We start from the raw sequence: 19354 nt of genomic DNA on the forward strand, positions 1-19354 counted from the left end.
ACCCAGAGTGCTGGAAAGGAGCGTGGGCTGTGAGGACGTGTGTGACTTGGGTGCCCGGTGGTAGCTTGGGAGCATTGCAGAAGTGTCCATCCTTCCCTTTGGGCACAAAACCAGTTTGTGTGGAAACAGAGCCGCTGCAGGGGAAAAAGACCCCTTGGGCACCTCCCTGTGCAGCCCATCCCAATGTCGGGGTGCTTATTGCTGTCAATAAATCTATTCCTCAGCCACGGATGGTTACTGAGGACTCTTCATCGCTCTCCTTTTAGCTGTCCTGCTCCAAAAAAATCCTGCCCATGATGAGATCTTTTTACCTCCCAATAGCATCAGCTGCCCCAGCGTCCTCCCTGGTCCCAATCACTGTTCTGATGAGCATTTTGTTTGGTGGACATGGGGAAATTCCCATATATTCCATATAGTGTGTCCCGGGGTCTCAGAGGAGAGGACATTATGGGTATTAACACTTACAGAGTGCTCCCTTTGGTGGCCCTGGGGATGCAGGGAGGCTGAGCTCTTTCTGGGAAGTGGAAATCGCCCCTTTGACCCTTGGTTGGAGGCACTGCATGGGGCTCGGTAGGGTAGCGAGCACCAAAAGCTGGTCCCCTGGGGCGAAGAGCACCGGGATACGCCGGGTCTGGAGGCAGACGGGGCCGGCATTTTGCTGGGGTGGCAGGTCTGAAGGTGCGTGGAGGGACACAGCCTGGATCTCAGTGCTAAACTCACCTGGGCTGCCAAAATCAGATTAATATCTTCCCGAAGAATTTTGAGAGCCAAACCCTCAGCTGCCAAATAGCTGAACTGTCAGCAGCACGGAGCAGAGGACCTTTCAACCTCACTGCACACCCCTGCCCCAAGCAGAACCCTCCCGGGAGAGGGGTACAGAGCTTCATCCATCCCCTTCGCTCAGAGCCGGACCCAGCACGGCCGGAGAGCGGCAGGAGGGAGCCGGGCAGAGAGGGGCATCCCAGGGGGGCTCCAGGGTCCCCCTCTCCGCTGCCAGAATACAACAGAAGAGGGTGTCCCGTGTGTCCCCCCCCCCAATCCCGCACCCCCCCGGGGAGGCGGCGGCGGCAGCCCCGGGCGGAGCGCGCCTCTCCCGGCCCCGCTCCTCCGCCGGCCCCGCTCCGCTCCGCCGTTCCCGGCCCCCGGCACCGGAGTGGCTGCGGCGGGGCCAAGCCTCGCCCCGCTTCCCCCCCCTCCTCTCCCCGCTCCCGTCGTATATAAACCCGATGCGCCCCACAAGGCAGGTAGCGGCGGGGCAGGCGGCTCGCACGGCCGCTCCGCTCCCCTCCAGCCTCCGCTGAGTTTTGGGAAGAAGAGGAGGAGGCGGAGGAGGAGGGAGGGAGGAAGGGGGGGGTCGGGTCCTGCTTTCCACCCCCCCCCCCCCGCCTCCCCCAAACCCCGATGCCGCCGGCGTGAACCCGCCGGGACGATGCTGTCGCTGCTGCCGCTGCTGCTGCTGGGCGCCCCGGGGCTGAGCCTGCCCTCGGGGGGTCCCCCGGGGGACACCGAGGTTGTCACCCCCCTCCGCCTGGACCCCGACATCAACGGGAGACCTTACTTCAAGCGGGGTCCCGCCGAACCCCCCCGGGGAGGGCAAGCGGTGGTTTTCCAGCTCTCGGCTTTCGGGGAGGATTTCTACCTCCATCTCTCCCCCGATGCCCATTTCATCGCCCCCGCCTTCGCCGCCCATTACCTGGGGGTCGCGCCCGGCGCCGCCCGCCCCCTCCCCGGTCTCCGCCATTGCTTTTATTCGGGGGATGTCAACGCCGATCGGGAGTCTTTCGCCGCCCTCAGCCTTTGCGGGGGGCTCCGGGGGGCTTTCGGCTACCGTGGAGCCGAGTATGTCATCAGCCCGCTGGCCGGGGGGGCGGCCGGGGGAGCCCACCGCCTGCAACGCCGCAGCCCCGGCCGCCCCGTCGGGGTCGGAGCATCCCGCTGTGCCGTGGGCTCCGGGCTCACCCCCGGGGTGCTGCAGGCGTTGGACAAGTACCGGGGACGTGGCGGGGGGAAAGGGAGTCGGGCCAAGCGCTTTGCCTCGGTCCCTCGTTACGTGGAGACCTTGGTAGTGGCCGACGAGTCGATGGTGAAGTTCCACGGGGATGACCTCCAGCACTACCTGCTCACCCTGATGGCCACGGCCGCCCGCCTCTACAAGCACCCCAGCATCCGTAACCCCATCCAGATCTCCGTGGTCAAGTTCCTCCTCATCGGGCAGGATGACAAGGGGCCCAAGATCACCGGCAATGCCGCCCTCACCCTCCGCAACTTCTGCGCCTGGCAGAAGAAGTGGAACAAGGTCAGCGACAAGCACCCCGAGTACTGGGACACCGCCATCCTCTTCACCAAGCAGGTGGGTGCAGGGGGGCTGACCCAGAGGGGCTGTCCCCAATTTCAAGGAGCCCTGCACCGAGCTAAGGCCTCCTGCCACCTGCGCCCCGCCTCTGGTGCACACCGGAGGAGATCGCGCTTGTGTCCGATCCCCCTTTCCCAAGGGACACTCCACCCTCAAATGCCAGGGCAGGGGGGAGCAGAGGTGTGGAGCAAACCTGCTTGAGCCAGCCCTTGCTGTCCTCTGGGCAGGTTTTGGCCAGCAGCCCGGGGAAAGCCCTGCCAGGGGGGTGAGCGAGGCCAGGAGGTATGCAAAGGCAGGTTCCCATGGGCAGAAACCTGCTGCTCCATCCCCTGCCTGCTGGCAGGAGCCTCAGCAGCCCCAAAACGCGGGGTCTGAGCCCAAAAGAGGAGGAGTGCAGCCCCGCTTCCCCCTCCCCAGCTGGGAAGAGCTCACTGTGCCACCTGCCAAGAAAAAAACCTCTCCCCGCTTCCTCTGACTCACGGCCCTCCTGAGAACCTGGACCTCTCCTCTACACGTTGGCTGCTCTGCGTGGACTCAGTTCAGGGCTGGAAGAAAAGCACTGGAGATACAGCCAGCGCTTGCAGCTCTTTTTGGGGGGAAGGCCAGAGTCTCCCCCACCACTGCCGTGAGCTGGCTGCATCCCTGCGGTGGGAGAGGGGCTTTGCCGAGCTGCCTTTTGCTCACCTTTGGCTATGCTGGGTGATTGCTGCACCAGGGTGAGGTCTCCATCCTCCCATCCTTATAAAGTGGGTGACACCGAAGCGGTGACACTGCTCCCAGAGCCTTCCCCAAAATTCTCCTCCTCTTCCTTCTGGTCCTGTCGGTGCGGTGCCTGGCTACGGAGTTTTATAGCCTGCACCCCCAAATTGCTAACGGGAGGGGAGAAGGACGAGCCCAGTTTGAAGGCGACTGTCACATTTTACCAACTTGTGTTTTCTCCTTCCCCCATCCCTGCCCAGATGTTTTTGGATTAGGGACAGGTCAGGAACTCCCCTCAACAGCAGGGAGACCATTCCCAAAACATCTTTCCAGGTCAAGCACTTGTGGGTGGGAAGGATATAGCGTCCAGCTCGGTTCAGCCGCCCCTAGCCTGGGGTCAGCGCTGGCTGATGACGGCCCGGACCAGGAACGATGCTGTGCAGGACGTGTGAGACCTCGTCCTACCCGTTCTCCCCTTTCCCCCCACCCTGGGCAGGGGCCGTGTCCTCCGGCCGGCTGTAAATCCTGCCGGAGCACAGGCAGGGTTGAACCCCAGCCTGCTGGAGCAGCTCCTGCCTGCTCGGGGCGGCTGCAAAGAGGAGGAAGCTTGCTGACACCCCTGCGGGGACGAGCCAGCTCCATCTCTGGTGGAAACCCGGTGAGGTCACCGGAGCCGCACGTGGGATGGATTCGGTCCCAGCAATTCGAAAGCTGCGGATCACGGCCGGGCTGCATTTTTTACACATTGCTAAACCATCCATTCCTGAAATCCCAAAGCAAGCTCGGTGCAAAGGCACACGATTGAGGAGACATCTGCCTTCCTTGAGTGCATCCATCTGTGGTCCCCTGACACCCCGGAGCTTATCTCCCTGCCAAAAAGCTGTTACATAAGCCCCCGACTTAAATTTCATCTCAAGCCTGGTTGATAGGCAGTTTCCAGTTGTGTCAACGAGTTGCTGATGAATGGGGCTGTCCTCTCCTGCTCAGCTTTGCTCCCTCCCGATGTCGGTCGTGCTGGATTGCGGATTTGCCTTTGGGGAGCTCGGTCCCGCTCAGCCAGTGGGTGCAGATCTGCCAGCAACCAGAGCCATGGGACCTTCACTTTCCTACCTGAGCTGGTGCTTGCTGGAGGCTCCTGCAGAGCATCCAACCTTCAACCACACTCCTGCCTCGTGGAAATAACATCGCACACCACGACAAAGGGCTTGGCCAAGCTTCCCAACCATCCTGAACCTTGACGTCCCACCAGCAAAGGTCTGCTGAACATCTTTGGCCTGCTGTAAAACTGAAGGGACGTCTCACCAAGGAACGTCTGGCTGTAGCCTAGCGTGCAGCAGATGCTGCGGGGAATTTGGAAACCCACGCTCTGTAGCTCAAAGCTCAGATTTTCAGGGTTGCTTTCGACACACATAGGAAGCCTCAATGGTAGGGAGAGTGCTTATGAGCTGGCCTCTAAGTAGGCAAATTAATGCACTAGCCACAAGGATCCCACCCAACTGACCTGCAGAACATCTCGAGGAGTTCGCAATAGGATGAAGAAGTGCCCACAGATGAAGGTCAGGCTAGCAGGAGAGCCTTGATGGTGCACCGAGCAGGTTGCTTGCAGCCCCTCGGCGTGGTGCGAGGGGCACCGGGCGTCCTCCCTTTATTTGGGCTGGCAGCGGGGGCTATCAGTGATGGTGAGCACACTGTGCAAAGGCAGAGCTGGCTCTTTGCATGCTGCTTTCCCACCTTAAACCTCTTGCATTTTTCTCTCCTCCCCTCCGTAGCTCCATCCTTGCACCGCTGCTTGCGTTGCCTCTCCTCCTGAGCAGGCTGGACCCTGGGAAAGCTGGAGGAGATCTTTCGGGAGGGTCAGAACCCATCATCAGAGCCCAGGGATGCTGCCCAGCCTTTCAAAGTGGGCTGCCCCTAGCAGGCTGTGGCTGGGGGGTTAGGGAAAACCCCGTCAAGAGCCGCTTGTTCATGTATCCCCGCAGCCGGCAGGCGAGGTTCAGAGTGAGAAGTCGGTCAGTGTGTCAGTGCAGGTGTTGGGCCGGGAGCCAAAAGCTCGCCGCGCCAGCGAGGAAACGGCAACTCTTCAAAGAGCAGTGAGCAGGGAGCTGCGAGCGGCCGCCTCTTCCCTGTGATGCTGTGTCGTCCCCCCTGCGCCCCACCTTCACCCCCAAGCCCCCAGAGCTGGGACTGCACAGGCAGGGGAGCTTGGGCAAGCTGCATCCCCAGGTTGGCTCAGTGTGGCAATGGCACTGGCTCTTGGTGGCATTCTGGGACAGGGCACCCTGTGCTGGGGCTTGCCAGCCCCATTGAATCACCCTGCACTCACCAGCGGTGGCCCTGCCGCCGGGGATGCAGGGTTGCCACCTGCTTGTCCCTGCCAGTATCGATGCACAGTGGGATCAGGGATGCGGCAGGGTCCCAGCCGATATGGAAAACTGTTGCAGAGCAGAGAGCTGAACCCAGTTGTATGACGGGGTTTTCCACCAGCTGCAATAGCCGGCCCAGACCCAGGCATTTCTCCGCCTCGCCTCTCCAGAGATCACAATCTTGTCTGTGCCTCCAGACTTCATAGCCACAAGTCTCCTGTTAAAGCCATCGCAGCCCTGGCCGGGGCTCTCTGAAGTCGTCAGGACTGTTATTTACCCACGGCTGAACCTGCCTGCGCGGGAATGCCTTCAGCTTGGAAACCTCGCTGGAAATGTTGGCAGAGCCGCTCGTGCAAGGTTTTGAGCAACCCAGGCGCTTTGGCTGGGCAAGCGCTGAGCATGAATCATGCTTATTTATAGCCTGGGAGCGCCCGGTGCGTCCCTTACGTTTTCTTTTCATGTGGAAAGCTGCTCCTTGCCCCCTGCACGGCCTCCCCTGAGGCTCCCAGCCCAGCTGGAATGGCGCCGAGGGATGGGGACGATGTTCCAGCCCTCCCAAGGCACCGAGAGACCCCAGGAGGGGAAGGGGGCATCCGAGGACAAGGCCACTGCTAGACTGCAGTGGCAGCGGATCTTCAAACAGGGACTTTTTATTTGCACAAATGCCTTCGGATCCTGAAGAAGGACAGATCCACCTACGATGGGACCCTTCCCATCCTCTGTCCTGGCTGCATCTACGTGGGGTCCAGCAGTCCTTGTGTTGGGGGTGGAAGGCTGGGCTGGTTCCTCCTTCAATCTGGGCTTGGTTGCTCCTCAAGGGACATCTGTAAAATGTCTTGGAGAGACAGGAGCACTTCCCTTAACCTTGGGAACCTCTGGACCTGGTCCAGGGGCTTCTTGTTCCTAGGAACAAGTTGAGAAATGAGGTTGAGAAACGGCTTACCTGTGAGCCCAAGGCCAGGTGCCTTCCCGTCCACCCGCCTGCGTCTGGTCCTTGAGCTCACGTTGAAGAACAGAGCCAGGCTGACTCCTCTGTGCCAAAACCGGCTCCACCCTGCCTGGTGGAGCCATTCGGGTGGGAAAGGCTGTCGCTGAAGGCACGGAAGGATGCTACACACAAAAAGCATCCCCGGTGCCAGAGTTAAATGCAAACACATCGTTGCAGGCTGGTCCGGGTCAGGGTGAGGTTTCCTGCCTCCACAGCCTGGTGCAGTCCCCAGCCCTGTGGGTTGCCTCCCCCCAGCACCCTGGGATCAGCTCCCCATGGGGTACCGGGGATGGGGTGCGGATGGGGAACCGCGATGCCCGTGCTGGCCCTGGGACTAACCCCTTGCTTCCGTGCCTTGCAGGACCTGTGCGGTGCCACCACCTGCGACACGCTGGGGATGGCGGACGTGGGCACCATGTGCGACCCCAAGCGCAGCTGCTCCGTCATCGAGGACGATGGGCTGCCCTCGGCTTTCACCACTGCCCACGAGCTGGGTAAGGCTCCCTGCTCTCCCCATCCTGTTGGGAGGAATGCCAGGGGCTGGCAAGATTCAAAATAGCCCTGGTTTCAGCCTCCGGAAGATCAGACAATAACCGGTATCCGGTGATGGGGAAACTCCACCTCGGGGCATGAGACCCCCCCGAGCCGGGTGGGAAAGAGCTGCTGAGAAAGCAAAAGGCTTTGCTGTTGTGGTTGCTACCTTGGCTTGGTTTCCAGGATTCGGGAGTCCTGAAATAACAGGCGGAGGGCACACCTACCTCCGGAGACATTTGGGGAGGAGGAGGAGGGAGGGGGAGTGAGTGCTGAATCTCCTTCTCTTTGCAACTTCCTTCGTCCTTCCTTTCCACTGATGGCCATGCACGAAGCAGCCGGGACAGCGTGCCAGAAAGTGCTCTGGCTTGGGGATGCCACCAGCAAGGTGGCTCGCATATGCCAGTCCTGCAAGCTCCTCATGTCTGTGTGTGGCCCGAGTCAGAGTGTGCGTGAGCATCGTCCTTCTCCGGGTGTCTCCTGGGCTGTACAATCCTTGCAAGGGTCTGCCCCACTCCGTGCCTCAGTTTCCCCCATTTCAAGAAGCTGGGGGGGCCCTAATCTGCATGCCAAGAGGGGTTATTCATGCTGTCCCCCCTTACCTCCCCCCCAGGCCACGTCTTCAACATGCCCCATGACAACGTGAAGGCCTGTGAGGAGGTCTTTGGTCGGCTGAAGACCAACCACATGATGTCCCCCACCCTCATCCAGATCGACCGTGCCAACCCCTGGTCAGCCTGCAGCGCTGCCATCATCACCGACTTCCTCGACAGCGGCCACGGTGAGCCCTCCTGCACCCCTCACCCTCTTACCTGTGTCCCTGCCCCATAGGAGCAGGATCCATCCCTGGGGCTGGTTACTGGGAGAGGCTGATGGGCTGTAGAGCAACTCTTCTCCCTCCTCTGCAAAGAAAGTTAGAAGGAAATGGGGAGTTTGGTGGTGTTTCTGCATCGGCCAGGCTTCCTCAGTGCTAGGGTGTCCCCAGCAGACTGCCAGCACAGTTCTACCCAGTGTCACCAAGAGATGGAGTCGCTTGGGTCTGGGATGCAGCTGACCTCAAGGGCATCCCTGGGGTAGCACCTTGGTCCCTCTGGCAGTGTGCGACTGGGATAGTTTTGGCCAAGTTACCGGCAGCCATCCCTCACCTCCCCGCAGCGATGCTCTTCCTCCCCACACTGGTCCATACAACCCCCCAAGGACCTGGTAGACCCCCCCCATCCCTGCTCCTGCAGGAGACTGCTTGCTGGACCAGCCTGCCAAACCCATCCCGCTGCCCGAAGACCTGCCGGGGACGAGCTACAGCCTGAACCAGCAATGCGAGCTGGCCTTCGGCGTGGGCTCCAAGCCCTGCCCGTACATGCAGTATTGCGCCAAGCTCTGGTGCACGGGCAAAGCGCGCGGGCAGATCGTCTGCCAGACCCGTCACTTCCCCTGGGCGGACGGCACTGGCTGCGGTGAAGGCCGCTTCTGTTTGAAGGGTGCCTGCGTTGAGAGGCATAACATCAGTAAGTACAGGGTGAGTACCTGCGCCGTGAGCCCAAAGACATCCCGCGGGGTCGCCCTGAGTTTTTGCAAGGGTGCTGGCTGAGCAGTCCCCTGCCTCCTGGTGCTGGGGACCCGGCAGGGGACACCGATGTGAAAAGAGCTGGAGGTCCTTTGGGTATTGCATATTTCTCAAGGAGGGATGCTGCTGCCTAGCTCCATCCAGCCCTGGGCAGGTTTGGGGGCAGCCGCCAGAGGTTTTGCTTGTGAAGGGATGGCTCCGAGTCTGGAGAGCCCCTGCTTGGGATGGAACTGGCAACGAAGGGGACGCAGCATCTCACCCTGCCACATCCCTGCAGGTGGATGGCGGCTGGGCGAAATGGGCGCCCTATGGGCAGTGCTCGCGGACGTGCGGCGGAGGGGTGCAGCTGGCCAAGCGGGAGTGCGCCGACCCGGTGCCTGCCAACGGGGGCTCCTACTGCGAGGGCGTCCGTGTCAAGTACCGCTCCTGCAACCTGGACCCCTGCCCTGCTACAGGTAAGGGGCTGGAGCTCAGCTTGCTTGTGATTGTGTGCAATGACCTATAACAACCCCATAAAACCAGTGCTGGAGTTCCAGGCTGATCCCCAATCCCATGCACATCCCCATTTTTTCCAGTGCCGGGGAAAAGCTTCCGTGAGGAGCAGTGTGAGGCTTTCAACGGCTACAGTCACAGCACCAACCGCCTCACCGCCTCCGTCTCCTGGGTCCCCAAATATTCCGGCGTCTCACCCCGGGATAAATGCAAGCTCATCTGCCGGGCTAACGGCACTGGCTACTTCTATGTGCTGGCACCCAAGGTTGGTGAGGGACCCCTGGGGTCAGCATCTGGGCTGTAGGGTGACTCCAGCATGCCTAGAAACGAATGAATTTTCCTTATCTGGTGGGCAGCTGGTGTTAAATGAGATTATGGAGGAGGGGAATCCATCGGGCTGATATGAATCAGCATGTGTGTGCCCGCTTATTTATTTCAGGGCTGGAGTTGGTCTGTGGAGGGTTTTCCTCTGGGTTTGTAAAGGTACCTCTGGGATATGCCCATGGTCCTGAAATAGAGGATGATAATTACAGTGCTGGGGAAGCGATATGTGTGCCAGACAGAGTGGGCGGCCAGGCGCGGGGTGATGTTAGCTCTCTCCCCAGTGCAGCCTGTTCCCTTTGCACCGATGCAGCAGAAAGGGCAGAAAAAGATACAGATGCAGCAGAAAAGGGATGTAGTCCCATCTGTCTCTTCTCAGAGATCCTAAAAATCCTGACTGCAAAGCAGAGGATGAGCAAAGGGCGACATGGTACCTGCTAGCATCTCCTCAGGACCTGTTGGATGGATTCGGGTAGCCCCGGGTTTGATGGCCGCAGTCAGGGGTGTTTGTGGGGTACAGGGGAACGCAGCAGCTTGTTTTGCTCACCCTCGTGCAGGTTGTGGATGGCACCCCTTGCTCCCCAGACTCCACCTCAGTCTGCGTCCAGGGCAAATGCATCAAAGCTGGCTGCGATGGGAAGCTGGGCTCCAAGAAGAAGTTCGACAAATGCAGTGTCTGTGGAGGAGACAACAAGAGCTGCAAGAAGGTCTCGGGCTTGTTCACCAAACCCATGTAAGTGTTAGGGGACCACGCATGCTTCCCCCTCTCCCAGCTCTGCTTTTTGGGGTGGATGCAGGAAGGTGGTAGAGATGGTGATGGGGGCTAAGTCCACTCTGAGCAAACTCTCCTGGTGCCAGTGTATGTCCCTGCATGGAGACCTGGGCTGGCCCTGAGGGAGAAGCAGGACACATTTAACATGCTGTTGGCTTCTGCTGATGGAGTTATCTCTGGTACATCCGTACTGTTGAGCCAGAGGGACTGAAGCATCTTCTCATATCTGGGTGATCCCAGACTAGACAAAACTCAGCGCAGGAAGGAGATTCAAAATTATCTTCACGGGGAGGAGGAGATAACCGTAAGGGTGGGAAGATCTCAGGGCTGTAGCTGCAGAGCTTTGGGCCGAGGCCACGTCGTAGCGTGATGTCTCCTGCCTGACGGCCTGCCCTGCCTGCTCTTCTCTTCCAGGCATGGCTACAACTTCGTGGTGGTCATCCCCGCGGGCGCCTCCAACATTGACATCAGGCAGCGGGGCTACAAAGGGCTGATCAGCGATGACAACTACTTGGCGCTGAAGAACGGGCAGGGCAAGTACCTGCTGAACGGCCACTTCATCGTCTCGGCTGTGGAGAGGGACCTGATGGTGAAAGGCAGCGTTCTGCGGTACAGCGGCACCGGCACCGCCGTCGAGAGCCTCCAAGCCTTCAAGCCCATCCAGGAACCCCTGACTTTGGAGGTACTCTCGGTGGGGAAGATGACCCCTCCTCGGGTACGCTACTCCTTCTACCTCCCCAAGGAGAGCAAGGAGGACAAGTCCTCCTACAAGAAGGAGGGCAAGACCCCACCGGACCTCAACAACAGCGTCCTCAGCCTGTCCAACCGCTTGGACAGTGGGAGACCAAGCTACAAGCGTCCCTCCTACAAGTGGGCAGCGGGCGGCTGGGAGGCTTGCTCCGTCACCTGCGGCGATGGGTTGCAGAAGCGTTCGGTGGCTTGTCGCGACTCCTACGGCCAACCGGCCGCCGAGTGTGATGCGGCACAGCGGCCGGCCGATGTCCGGCTGTGCGGGGAGCCCTGCCCAGCGTGGGAAGCTGGACCTTGGTCTCCCTGCTCCAAGAGCTGCGGTCGGGGTTTCAAGAGACGGGCGCTGAAGTGCTTGGTACCGACCGGGCGCCTGCTGCCCCGGGAGAGTTGCAATTTTCGGAGGAAGCCACAGGAGCTGGATTTTTGCACCTTGAGGCCATGCTGAGCAGGTCAAGGGGTGTCTGTGAGGAAGGGCATGGTGTTTCTCTGGCTGGATGTGGCCGAGCAGCAGCCAGGGCTTGGGAGAGGGGGAGATGTCCATAGCACATATCAAACAGGGGGAAAAAAAAGAAAAAAATGGGGGGAAAAAAGGGACCTGGGTATGGGGACAGAGCACGCACGCCCCATGTGCCCAGGAGAGATGGATTTTACCGACCAGGTCGCTTGGAGACAGAGTGGGAACGAACATCTACCTCGAAGCCGCCGAACGACGCAGAAACCCACCGGTGGAGGCTGGGATTCGGGGAGGGGGACAGATGGAAACAAGGGGCATTGCTGCCCGGAATGGACCTGAGGACAGGCAGGGGGATGCCCCTAAATTGCACAGTCAAAGCCTTCCCAATATTCCCAGGGCCAAGCCTACCTCCCCTCTCCCTGCACTCCCCCAACACTTGTGCTAAATGGGACCAAAAAGGACTTACCAATGCAAAGATGGCAAATTATACTGTCCAACCACCGGTGCGACGAGACATTGGGCCTGATGCCTCCAGGGCTCACTGGTGATGACTTTGCAGCCCAGGCAGTCCGGAGAGCCCTAGCAGCATCACCAGCCAGGCTGGAAGGTGGTGGCTTTGTTTTTGTTTTCTCCTCATGTTTATGACCTGACCAGTGTAGATTTTATGGTGCTTAACTCTGTATTTTTTTTAACCTCCTTCCTTCCCTGCCGATGGATGTAAACCTTGTAGTGGGGATGGCATTATTACCAGTGGGCTCTCTCACCTGGCTGAGGTTTTCCTATGGTGCTTTGGGATGGGGCTGTGCTGGCATCTAGCGCGTAGCTGGATGCTCCTTTACACCCCGGTCCAGGGCAGGTTGTAAACTGCCCACCTGAAATTTTTCAGGGCTAGAAGGGATCACTACGGACCTGAGATTTGGGTTGTCGTTCCAAAAAAGCAACAAACAACTGTACTGTAGTACCACGGCGCGGTGCCATACGGGGTCAGACACAGCCCCGCGAGTCGCCGGTACTTGACTCCGCTCTGGAAAAGGTGCTCGCTGATTAATGGGACCAGTATGCCATGCCCAGACATCCCACTGCCCTCCAACCTTTGGGCCTGGTTGGGTTATTTGTCCTCTTCGTTAAGCCCCCCTGAGATATCCTGAGCTGAACTCTAGCGAAGCTGGTGGAGCTGGGGTGACATTCCCAGCATCGCTTTTGAGCTGCAGGAGCAGAAGATAAATTTGGGTCTTGGTTTTTCCTGGAGGAAAGGGGCTCAGCGGGGTTCAGGTGTGCAGGGAAAGAAGGGGGAATTGAACCCCTTGCTGCTGGAGAGCATCTACAACAAGTTTCCCCCGCCCAGGGTTTTGTGAAAGGGTTTATTTGGTATCTCTGACGGTCATGTAGCATCATGCCTGTTGTGGTCGGAGGCTGTCTTACCTCACACACCGCTCTCTTCCCAACAACCCTTTAACACATCATTTATGTCTCTTGCTCAGATCCTACCATCAGGGACCATTTCTTTTTTTTTTTTTTTTTTTTTGCTTTTCCACTGATAAAGGTGCCTCTTAATATACTAGCTGTGACTGTGAGCGAGCCAGAGTCTCTTGGTCAAGCTATGCAGTTATTGGGATCAGCAGAGAGGGACCATGGGGATGATTCACAGATTACGGGTAGGCAGAAGATACTGTCTCAGCAGCTAGAGGCTTGGAGCCTACCTTGCTTGCTCGGTCCCACGCAGGTATAGCGCGGAAACTCCTTGTGCCCTTTGGTCTGCTCCAAAAATGTCTCCAGCTGTGGGCAAGGCAAGAAGGATCACAAGAAACAGGACAGCGGTAGCACAAGGGTTTCCTTGCTAGACCTTTCCACCAGCTTAGCAAACTCCTCGTGACAATGTTTGTGGACCCATCCTCCCTGGATTTATGTAACGCCTTTTTGAACACAATAATATTTTGGGTCTCCACGCTGCTCGGCAGAGCCAGGAACAGATGTTGTGGTTGCTCTGCACAGCAGGGGATGGGATTTAATGTTCTAGGAAATCCCTTCCAGGTCTCCATTCCCATGAACGTATCATCCATTTTTGGAGGGTTTTCCTGCGTAGCCGAGCCTGCCGCGCCTTCGTTTGGGGACAGAGCTCCGAGGGGCTGCCCTTTTGTGTCTTGCCATCCAACAGATGGTTTCCAAGCCACCGAGAAATCATCACCCTTGTTCACGGCGGGGGGGAGGGATGGGGCGGGAGGGATTTCTTGCGTGCAGTTCTTTTGCCGAGCGTGCAGCAAAAGGACAGAGATGCCGATCGTACTGGCTGCTTTGTGTATACCATGTATACTAAACATCGATCTCTGCTGTTTGTGCATCAATAGCAAACCTGAAATAAAATTGTATTTAAAGTTACACCTGGTTCCCCAGGGGATGCGGTCGTGCCCACGTCATTTAGTTGGTGATTACAGAGCGTTTCTTGTCTTATTGTGATCCTGGCCTTTTTCAAGCCTCAACTCATTAATTGAAGAAAAAAACCCCAAACCCCAAACTTTGAAAGCCTAACAGGTTTATTCTGACTTGCTTCTGCTACAGGGTTTTATTGGAAAAAAAAAAAAAAACCAACAAAAAAAACCAAACAAAAAACAACCCAGCCTGAAGAAGCCCAGTGGTGGATTAGTCCGTGCAAGCCCTGGGGCTTGCCTGCACCAGGATGTTAAATGCATGAGGCTGGTTTGCTTTAGCCTGAAATCAGGATGCTCTTTTACCAGGATAACAGCAACATAGAGTTAAACAGGTTACTGTAAACTGGAACAGCACTCTCATATCCTGGAACAACTGTGTCCACACATATAATTTTCCAAGATCATCCCTTCCCGACGTGCTATTCCAGAGTCATCTGCTCCGTATGCGGACAAAGCCTCAGTCTCAGCCCCTTTTCACATCACCTTCGGATGGTCCAGGAAAAGCGAGGTTAGCTTTACAGCCGAGCCGACCCGACACAGTTGCAGCATTACTGGATGCCCGGAAAACAGCGCACGTTCCTCCTGCCGATTCCCAGCACACCCTCCCCGAGTCAGAGCCCTCTTTCCTGGTTACATCGGGGCCAACGGTGAGATAAAGCCCTGCCCTTTCATGGGACACGTCTGCCTGATGTCACCCCCTCCAGCTCTCAACAGATTGCCCGGTATTTTATTCCCCCTCCCCCTGCCCCCCAGCAAATATGATTTTTTTCCCTGCTATGTTGTAATGATTTGGCAAGTTTAATATGTTTTGTTGTGGGGCAAGTTCGCTTTGCTTTTCAGTACTGTAAAGAAACAAACACGACAGACCTGACCGAGCACCTTCCCCCTCGCCAGCTCCTACAGAGAAATAAAGGATTGATCTCCCACGCCTCTCCCCACAAGAAAGTTCAGTTTCAGCCCAAATACATCCCACACTGCAAAGGCTCCAGCTGCAAACAGCTTTATTAGGAACAGAAAGGGAGATTTCCACCTGGCACAATACCCCGTGCCATAACTTTCCCCTTGAGTATCTGTTCAGGAGCAGAAACCAATGCCTTGCTCCTCCAACACCGGGTGACAGCCATGTTTTTAACCAGGTGCCCTTAAAAATCACCCAGAGAGACAGGAACCCACACAAGCCCCAAGCGTATACCTGGTAAGGAAGGAAGAAACCAAGCGCCGATGCCAGAAACTACCACTCAAAGGAAGGCTGGTGTTTAGCCAGGTCATGGTCCATTTGCTCAGGGCTCTTTGTAACAGGAAAGCCGGCGGTGATTTAATGGGGCTGAGCCAAACACCGACACCTGGCACCAGGCGGGTGACACAGGTGATGTCCCGCATCCGTATCAAGCCTGAAGCCGCAGGAATAGGCTCCCGGTGAAAGAGAAATGATAAGGAGCATCATGTGCTGTCTCCAAGAGCAGTAAGTAGCTTTTCCCAGAGTCATGAGATGCTGTCACCAACGACTCTTGGGCTTCTTAGTTTTCTGACACTGAAAGATTTTGTGTTTTGCTTCCCTTCACTGTGAATTTTTCTTCTTTGCATTTTCTGATACCTAATAAAAGGCTGAGCCGGCTGCTTTTTGCTTCAGGGGACACTGATGCATCTTCATCTGCATCCTCCAGCTCCCCTAAATGTGAAGGAAACCCATAGCTTTGAAACCTCAGCTTTGCTGTGCTTAAAATGGGGTTAAAAAGAGCCAGAGAACTGAAAGTGGCAGACTGATGGGCCTGAGACTCTTTCCCTTAGGCCAAGGAGTCCCCATCAAGCTCCTAGTAAATGTCTCAACCAGCGAAGGGCAAAGCTGCAGGCTCCCAGGAGTTACTTACACCCCCAGAGAGGCACAGGGAGTATTTCTGAAGTGTCTCTCTGGTAGCATTTTATTTTCCTGTTCCCTGGCTTTGGCACATGGAGAGTACTGTGGGTTTTTGTGTAAAAGAAAAAAAGCTACAAAAAAAAAAAACCACCCTACCAAAAAAGGAGAGACATACCCAAGTCCTCTGCTAGAACAAGTGCTTTTAGTTCCCCCGGTTATTTTAGCCTCGCATCCACTTTCTTTGCCCTTTTCTTGTGTGCTTCCCCAGGCATCTGCTTTTGGCCACCTTTGGAGAAAGATGCTGGATTAGACAAACATCTGCTCCAACCCAATACACCTTTTCTTACATCTTAAGCAGTAAAAATGGCATGAAAACTGAATCTACCCCCATGGAATAATAGCACCAGGCATGGCTAGTGTTCCTGATGGGACATCGAGATCTCCAGCCTCTTAAGCTCTTGCGGCAACACGTATAGCAAGTGCTAAACTCTCTAAATGATTTAATACGCAAGGGGATTTGCGGAGAATGAAGGTCCTGTGGTGCTCCAGCCAAACCACTGAGTGCTTTGCTCCAAACCCATCCCTGGCTGAGCCCGAGGATTGAAGATGGCTTGGGCAGCGCATACCAAATGCCTTTATGAAACTAAAACCCGATCCTGCATCTGGGGCCACTTGCAAATCTGCTTGTTTTCATTTGTCCTGAGCTGAAACCTGAGAAGCTTGAAAAAAAATTAAAAATAGAAAGGGGGTTACCTGAAGTGTAATGTCAGGGGGAGAAATCATCGAGGGTGAGGGCAGTGCTTGTGCCTTGTCTGTCTTTCTGGTCCAGGGCACTTCGACATGGCTGCTGATCCACTCCCCGAGGTTGGGATGCTGCCTTGCTATTATTATTGCTATTATTGTTGTTATTATTATTATTGGGTTTTGCCAGGAGACAAAAGCAAAACCAGACGTAGGTTGAACAAATGGACCTAATTGATAACACATGTCCTGCAGAAGACCTCTCCCGGGCAGGGGAAATAAACTGCGAAGGGCAGCGCAGCGCTCTGCCGTGCCCCACACTGCACGGGGAAAACGGGGATGTTCACGTGCCGTCGGGGATGTGAAATGAAACGCTGATGTGGAGCAGGGGTGAGAGACCCCAGCCCCTCTCCCCACTTTTCTCCGTCACCTCTCCCGGCGCCGACGGCTGCGATAGCTGCTGCAGGGCCGATCGCAGAGGACAGACTGTGCTGGCTACAGCTGGCTCTCCCCGAATCTGGCAGGAAAAAACCTGCTCTCCAAGCAGAAAAGGCCTTTTTCCCACTCCGGCGGCTCTGAGGATGTGTCATTGATCCTAACCCCAGGTCAGGCGCTCGCAGAAAGCCCGGGCAGCTTTTCCGCAGCCGGGCGATGGAGACGAGCTCCAGCACCTTGGTGCTGCTGGACCAGCTGGGGGGGGATGCCAACCCCTCGGCGATGCCGACCCTTGCTGTCTGCTTGCAGCAGACTAAACTTCCCCCCGTTGTCCTCCCCAGCCAGCAAACTGACACGTTCCCACAAGCATTTCTGCTGCTTTTTTTAAAATATTTTTTTCTAATTATACAACGTGGTCAGTGCCAAATTTGTCCGGCCAACTCTAATCTGGCAAGCAGACCTCATGGATTTATAACAAGCAAACTCCCACCTCCCTGTTGAGCGGTGTCAGGAGTGGGATTTTATCTTTTTGGAGGTCTCCATCACATACTTTCGCTCCTATAAATGCATAATCCTTGAAGACACGATGGCAGAAGGAGAGAGACGGCGTTCGTCAGCCGAGGACCGCGTCAGTGTCTCCGAGGGAATGAGCTGAGTAAATCAGGCAGCTGTTAAAGATTATAATCCTTAACTAGGTAAAGCCCTTGGAAATCGCAGCCATGGGGTGAGTGGTGAGAGCTTTCTAGCCGATTCCTGGGGAAGGTGCTGCGTTTGGATTTAGCTTAATTAATATCAAGTTCAGCCAAGCAAGCCTGGGAGGTGGATGGTCTCCCAAATGGTTATTTAATGTGGCTTGATTATTTATTTTTTAAAGCGTTTCTTTCCCCCCCGCCCTCCTTGTAAATGAATTTAGCACTGGTGAGAGGTGTTGGATTGACAGCTCTGGAAATATAACCCCTCAAGGAAAAATGTTTTGGAGTCATGGAAGGAACAACACTGTACGTAATCCAGGCGTAAGGGTAATTATTTGCAGTAACAGCTGCTTTTTGCTCTAAATTAAAAAATAGAGACCACAGGGGTTCAGCAGAGCGTCTGAGACACCTTCAGGTGGCCAAAGCACTAGCCATGGCCAGAGCTGGCTGAGCAATACCCTCTGTCCCTGAGCAACCGAGGCACTCAGGGACAGGTTTTGGTGCTTAATTGCTATTCATGCTTAAATACCACACATTTTTCTTAGCTCTTAAGCATGTTCTTAATTTTGAGCAGGCACTCCAGCACCTCCCTGCTCGATACAGCCTGTAAGCAAAGCAACTTCACACACATGCTGGAAGTTTACACCGAGACTGAATCAAAGCCTTTGGGGTATACAGAGCCGAGAAAATATCCTAAATATATCCCTCCCCACATCACAGAAGAAGGTTTTTTTTTTCTTGCTAATATACTGCTTCAGCCTTTTCTGCAACTCTATATAGTTCAGAATATTTTCAAAGTGCAGCGTCCAGGCTCCAGATAACAGAAACACATGTTCCCAAAATTATGGTCACTATAGGGACCACATCATCATGACAGAGATAATTAAGGCTCTCTGTGTTCTCGATGACATATGTTCTCCAGAAGCAGCCCCATATGCTATAGAAACACAGGCGAGAGAGGTAGGGAAAGGACATCTGGACAAGGGATGGAGGGGAAGGTGCAGTGAGATGATGAGTAAAGAGCAGATTGAGTCTACTTAAGCCTGGTCTATCTGGGCATCTTAAAAAATCCCAGGGAGTTTGGGGAAAAGCCCAATACCCCCATGCTAGATGTTAAGTGAAATTAAGGAGACTAAAGGCCACATCTTCATCTGTCTGTACATACCTCCAGTATTTAGGGGGAGGTGAGATCTGGGGTTTAGAGGTCTTACTTGGGGTCGTGCAGGACGGCCGCGGCAAGGTATGGCCTTGATCATAGTTTTCCCAAGTTGCCCATTAACCCCCTGGCTTCAGCACTTACTTTGGAGGTGAGGATATATTAGGCAGAAAAAACAAACACGGAGGAAAACGGACACTGAAAGATGGGGAGAACCTGGGCTGTGATTTTTTTTATCCCAAAGGCAAGAGGAAAAGGAGTGAGCAGGGAGAAAAGGAAACAAGAAGAAGAAAAACAAGGGAAACCTCAAGAGGGAGATGCTAATGCAAAGCAGCTGTTATCCCACCTGAATCCTGGGTTTTTTTGGCTTCTCTGCATCCCTGGAGCATCGTGGAGCAGCTGGAGACCCTCCGTGAATCTGTGCCTGCCGTGCTACGCCACTGGGGACAGGTAAAACACGGCTGCCGAAAGGTGATGGGGGAGGAAAGGAAAATCACTTTTATGTTGTTCACAGTGTGTTGTTCTTTTTTTGGGGGTGGTTGCATAAACCCATTTGAAATGTGTGTCTTTTTGAAAAGGAAATCTTTGGCTCATTCCCTTTTAAACTCTTTTTTTTCTGCTTTCGAGAAGGAGAAAGGGAAGCGAAAAGAGACAACATGTATCCTCCTTCCAGTCCTTAGGACCATCTCCTCAAGAACAAGGACCCGACATCTTGAAGAAACATAATTTTAAATCATTTAAGCTGCTCTTTATTTAAAAAAA

The 19354-nt window shown here is 55.6% G+C and overlaps 1 protein-coding gene across 1 annotated transcript; it reads left to right on the top strand.

Moving 5' to 3' along the window:
• The first annotated feature begins 1261 nt into the window (after positions 1-1261).
• Positions 1262-13482, top strand: ADAMTS15 (ADAM metallopeptidase with thrombospondin type 1 motif 15). The gene is made up of 8 exons (XM_087763468.1): positions 1262-2350; positions 6765-6897; positions 7548-7715; positions 8167-8450; positions 8776-8953; positions 9074-9255; positions 9869-10044; positions 10498-13482. The coding sequence occupies exons 1-8, from the start codon at positions 1430-1432 to the stop codon at positions 11276-11278; spliced, it is 2823 nt and encodes a 940-aa protein (XP_087619594.1). The 5' UTR covers positions 1262-1429; the 3' UTR covers positions 11279-13482.
• Positions 13483-19354: the final 5872 nt, after the last annotated feature.

This window comes from Nipponia nippon, unplaced genomic scaffold (assembly GCF_047370975.1).
Source record: "Nipponia nippon isolate SJK-2023a ecotype South Korea unplaced genomic scaffold, ASM4737097v1 scaffold_28, whole genome shotgun sequence".
In the NCBI taxonomy this organism is placed as follows: Eukaryota; Metazoa; Chordata; class Aves; order Pelecaniformes; family Threskiornithidae; genus Nipponia; species Nipponia nippon.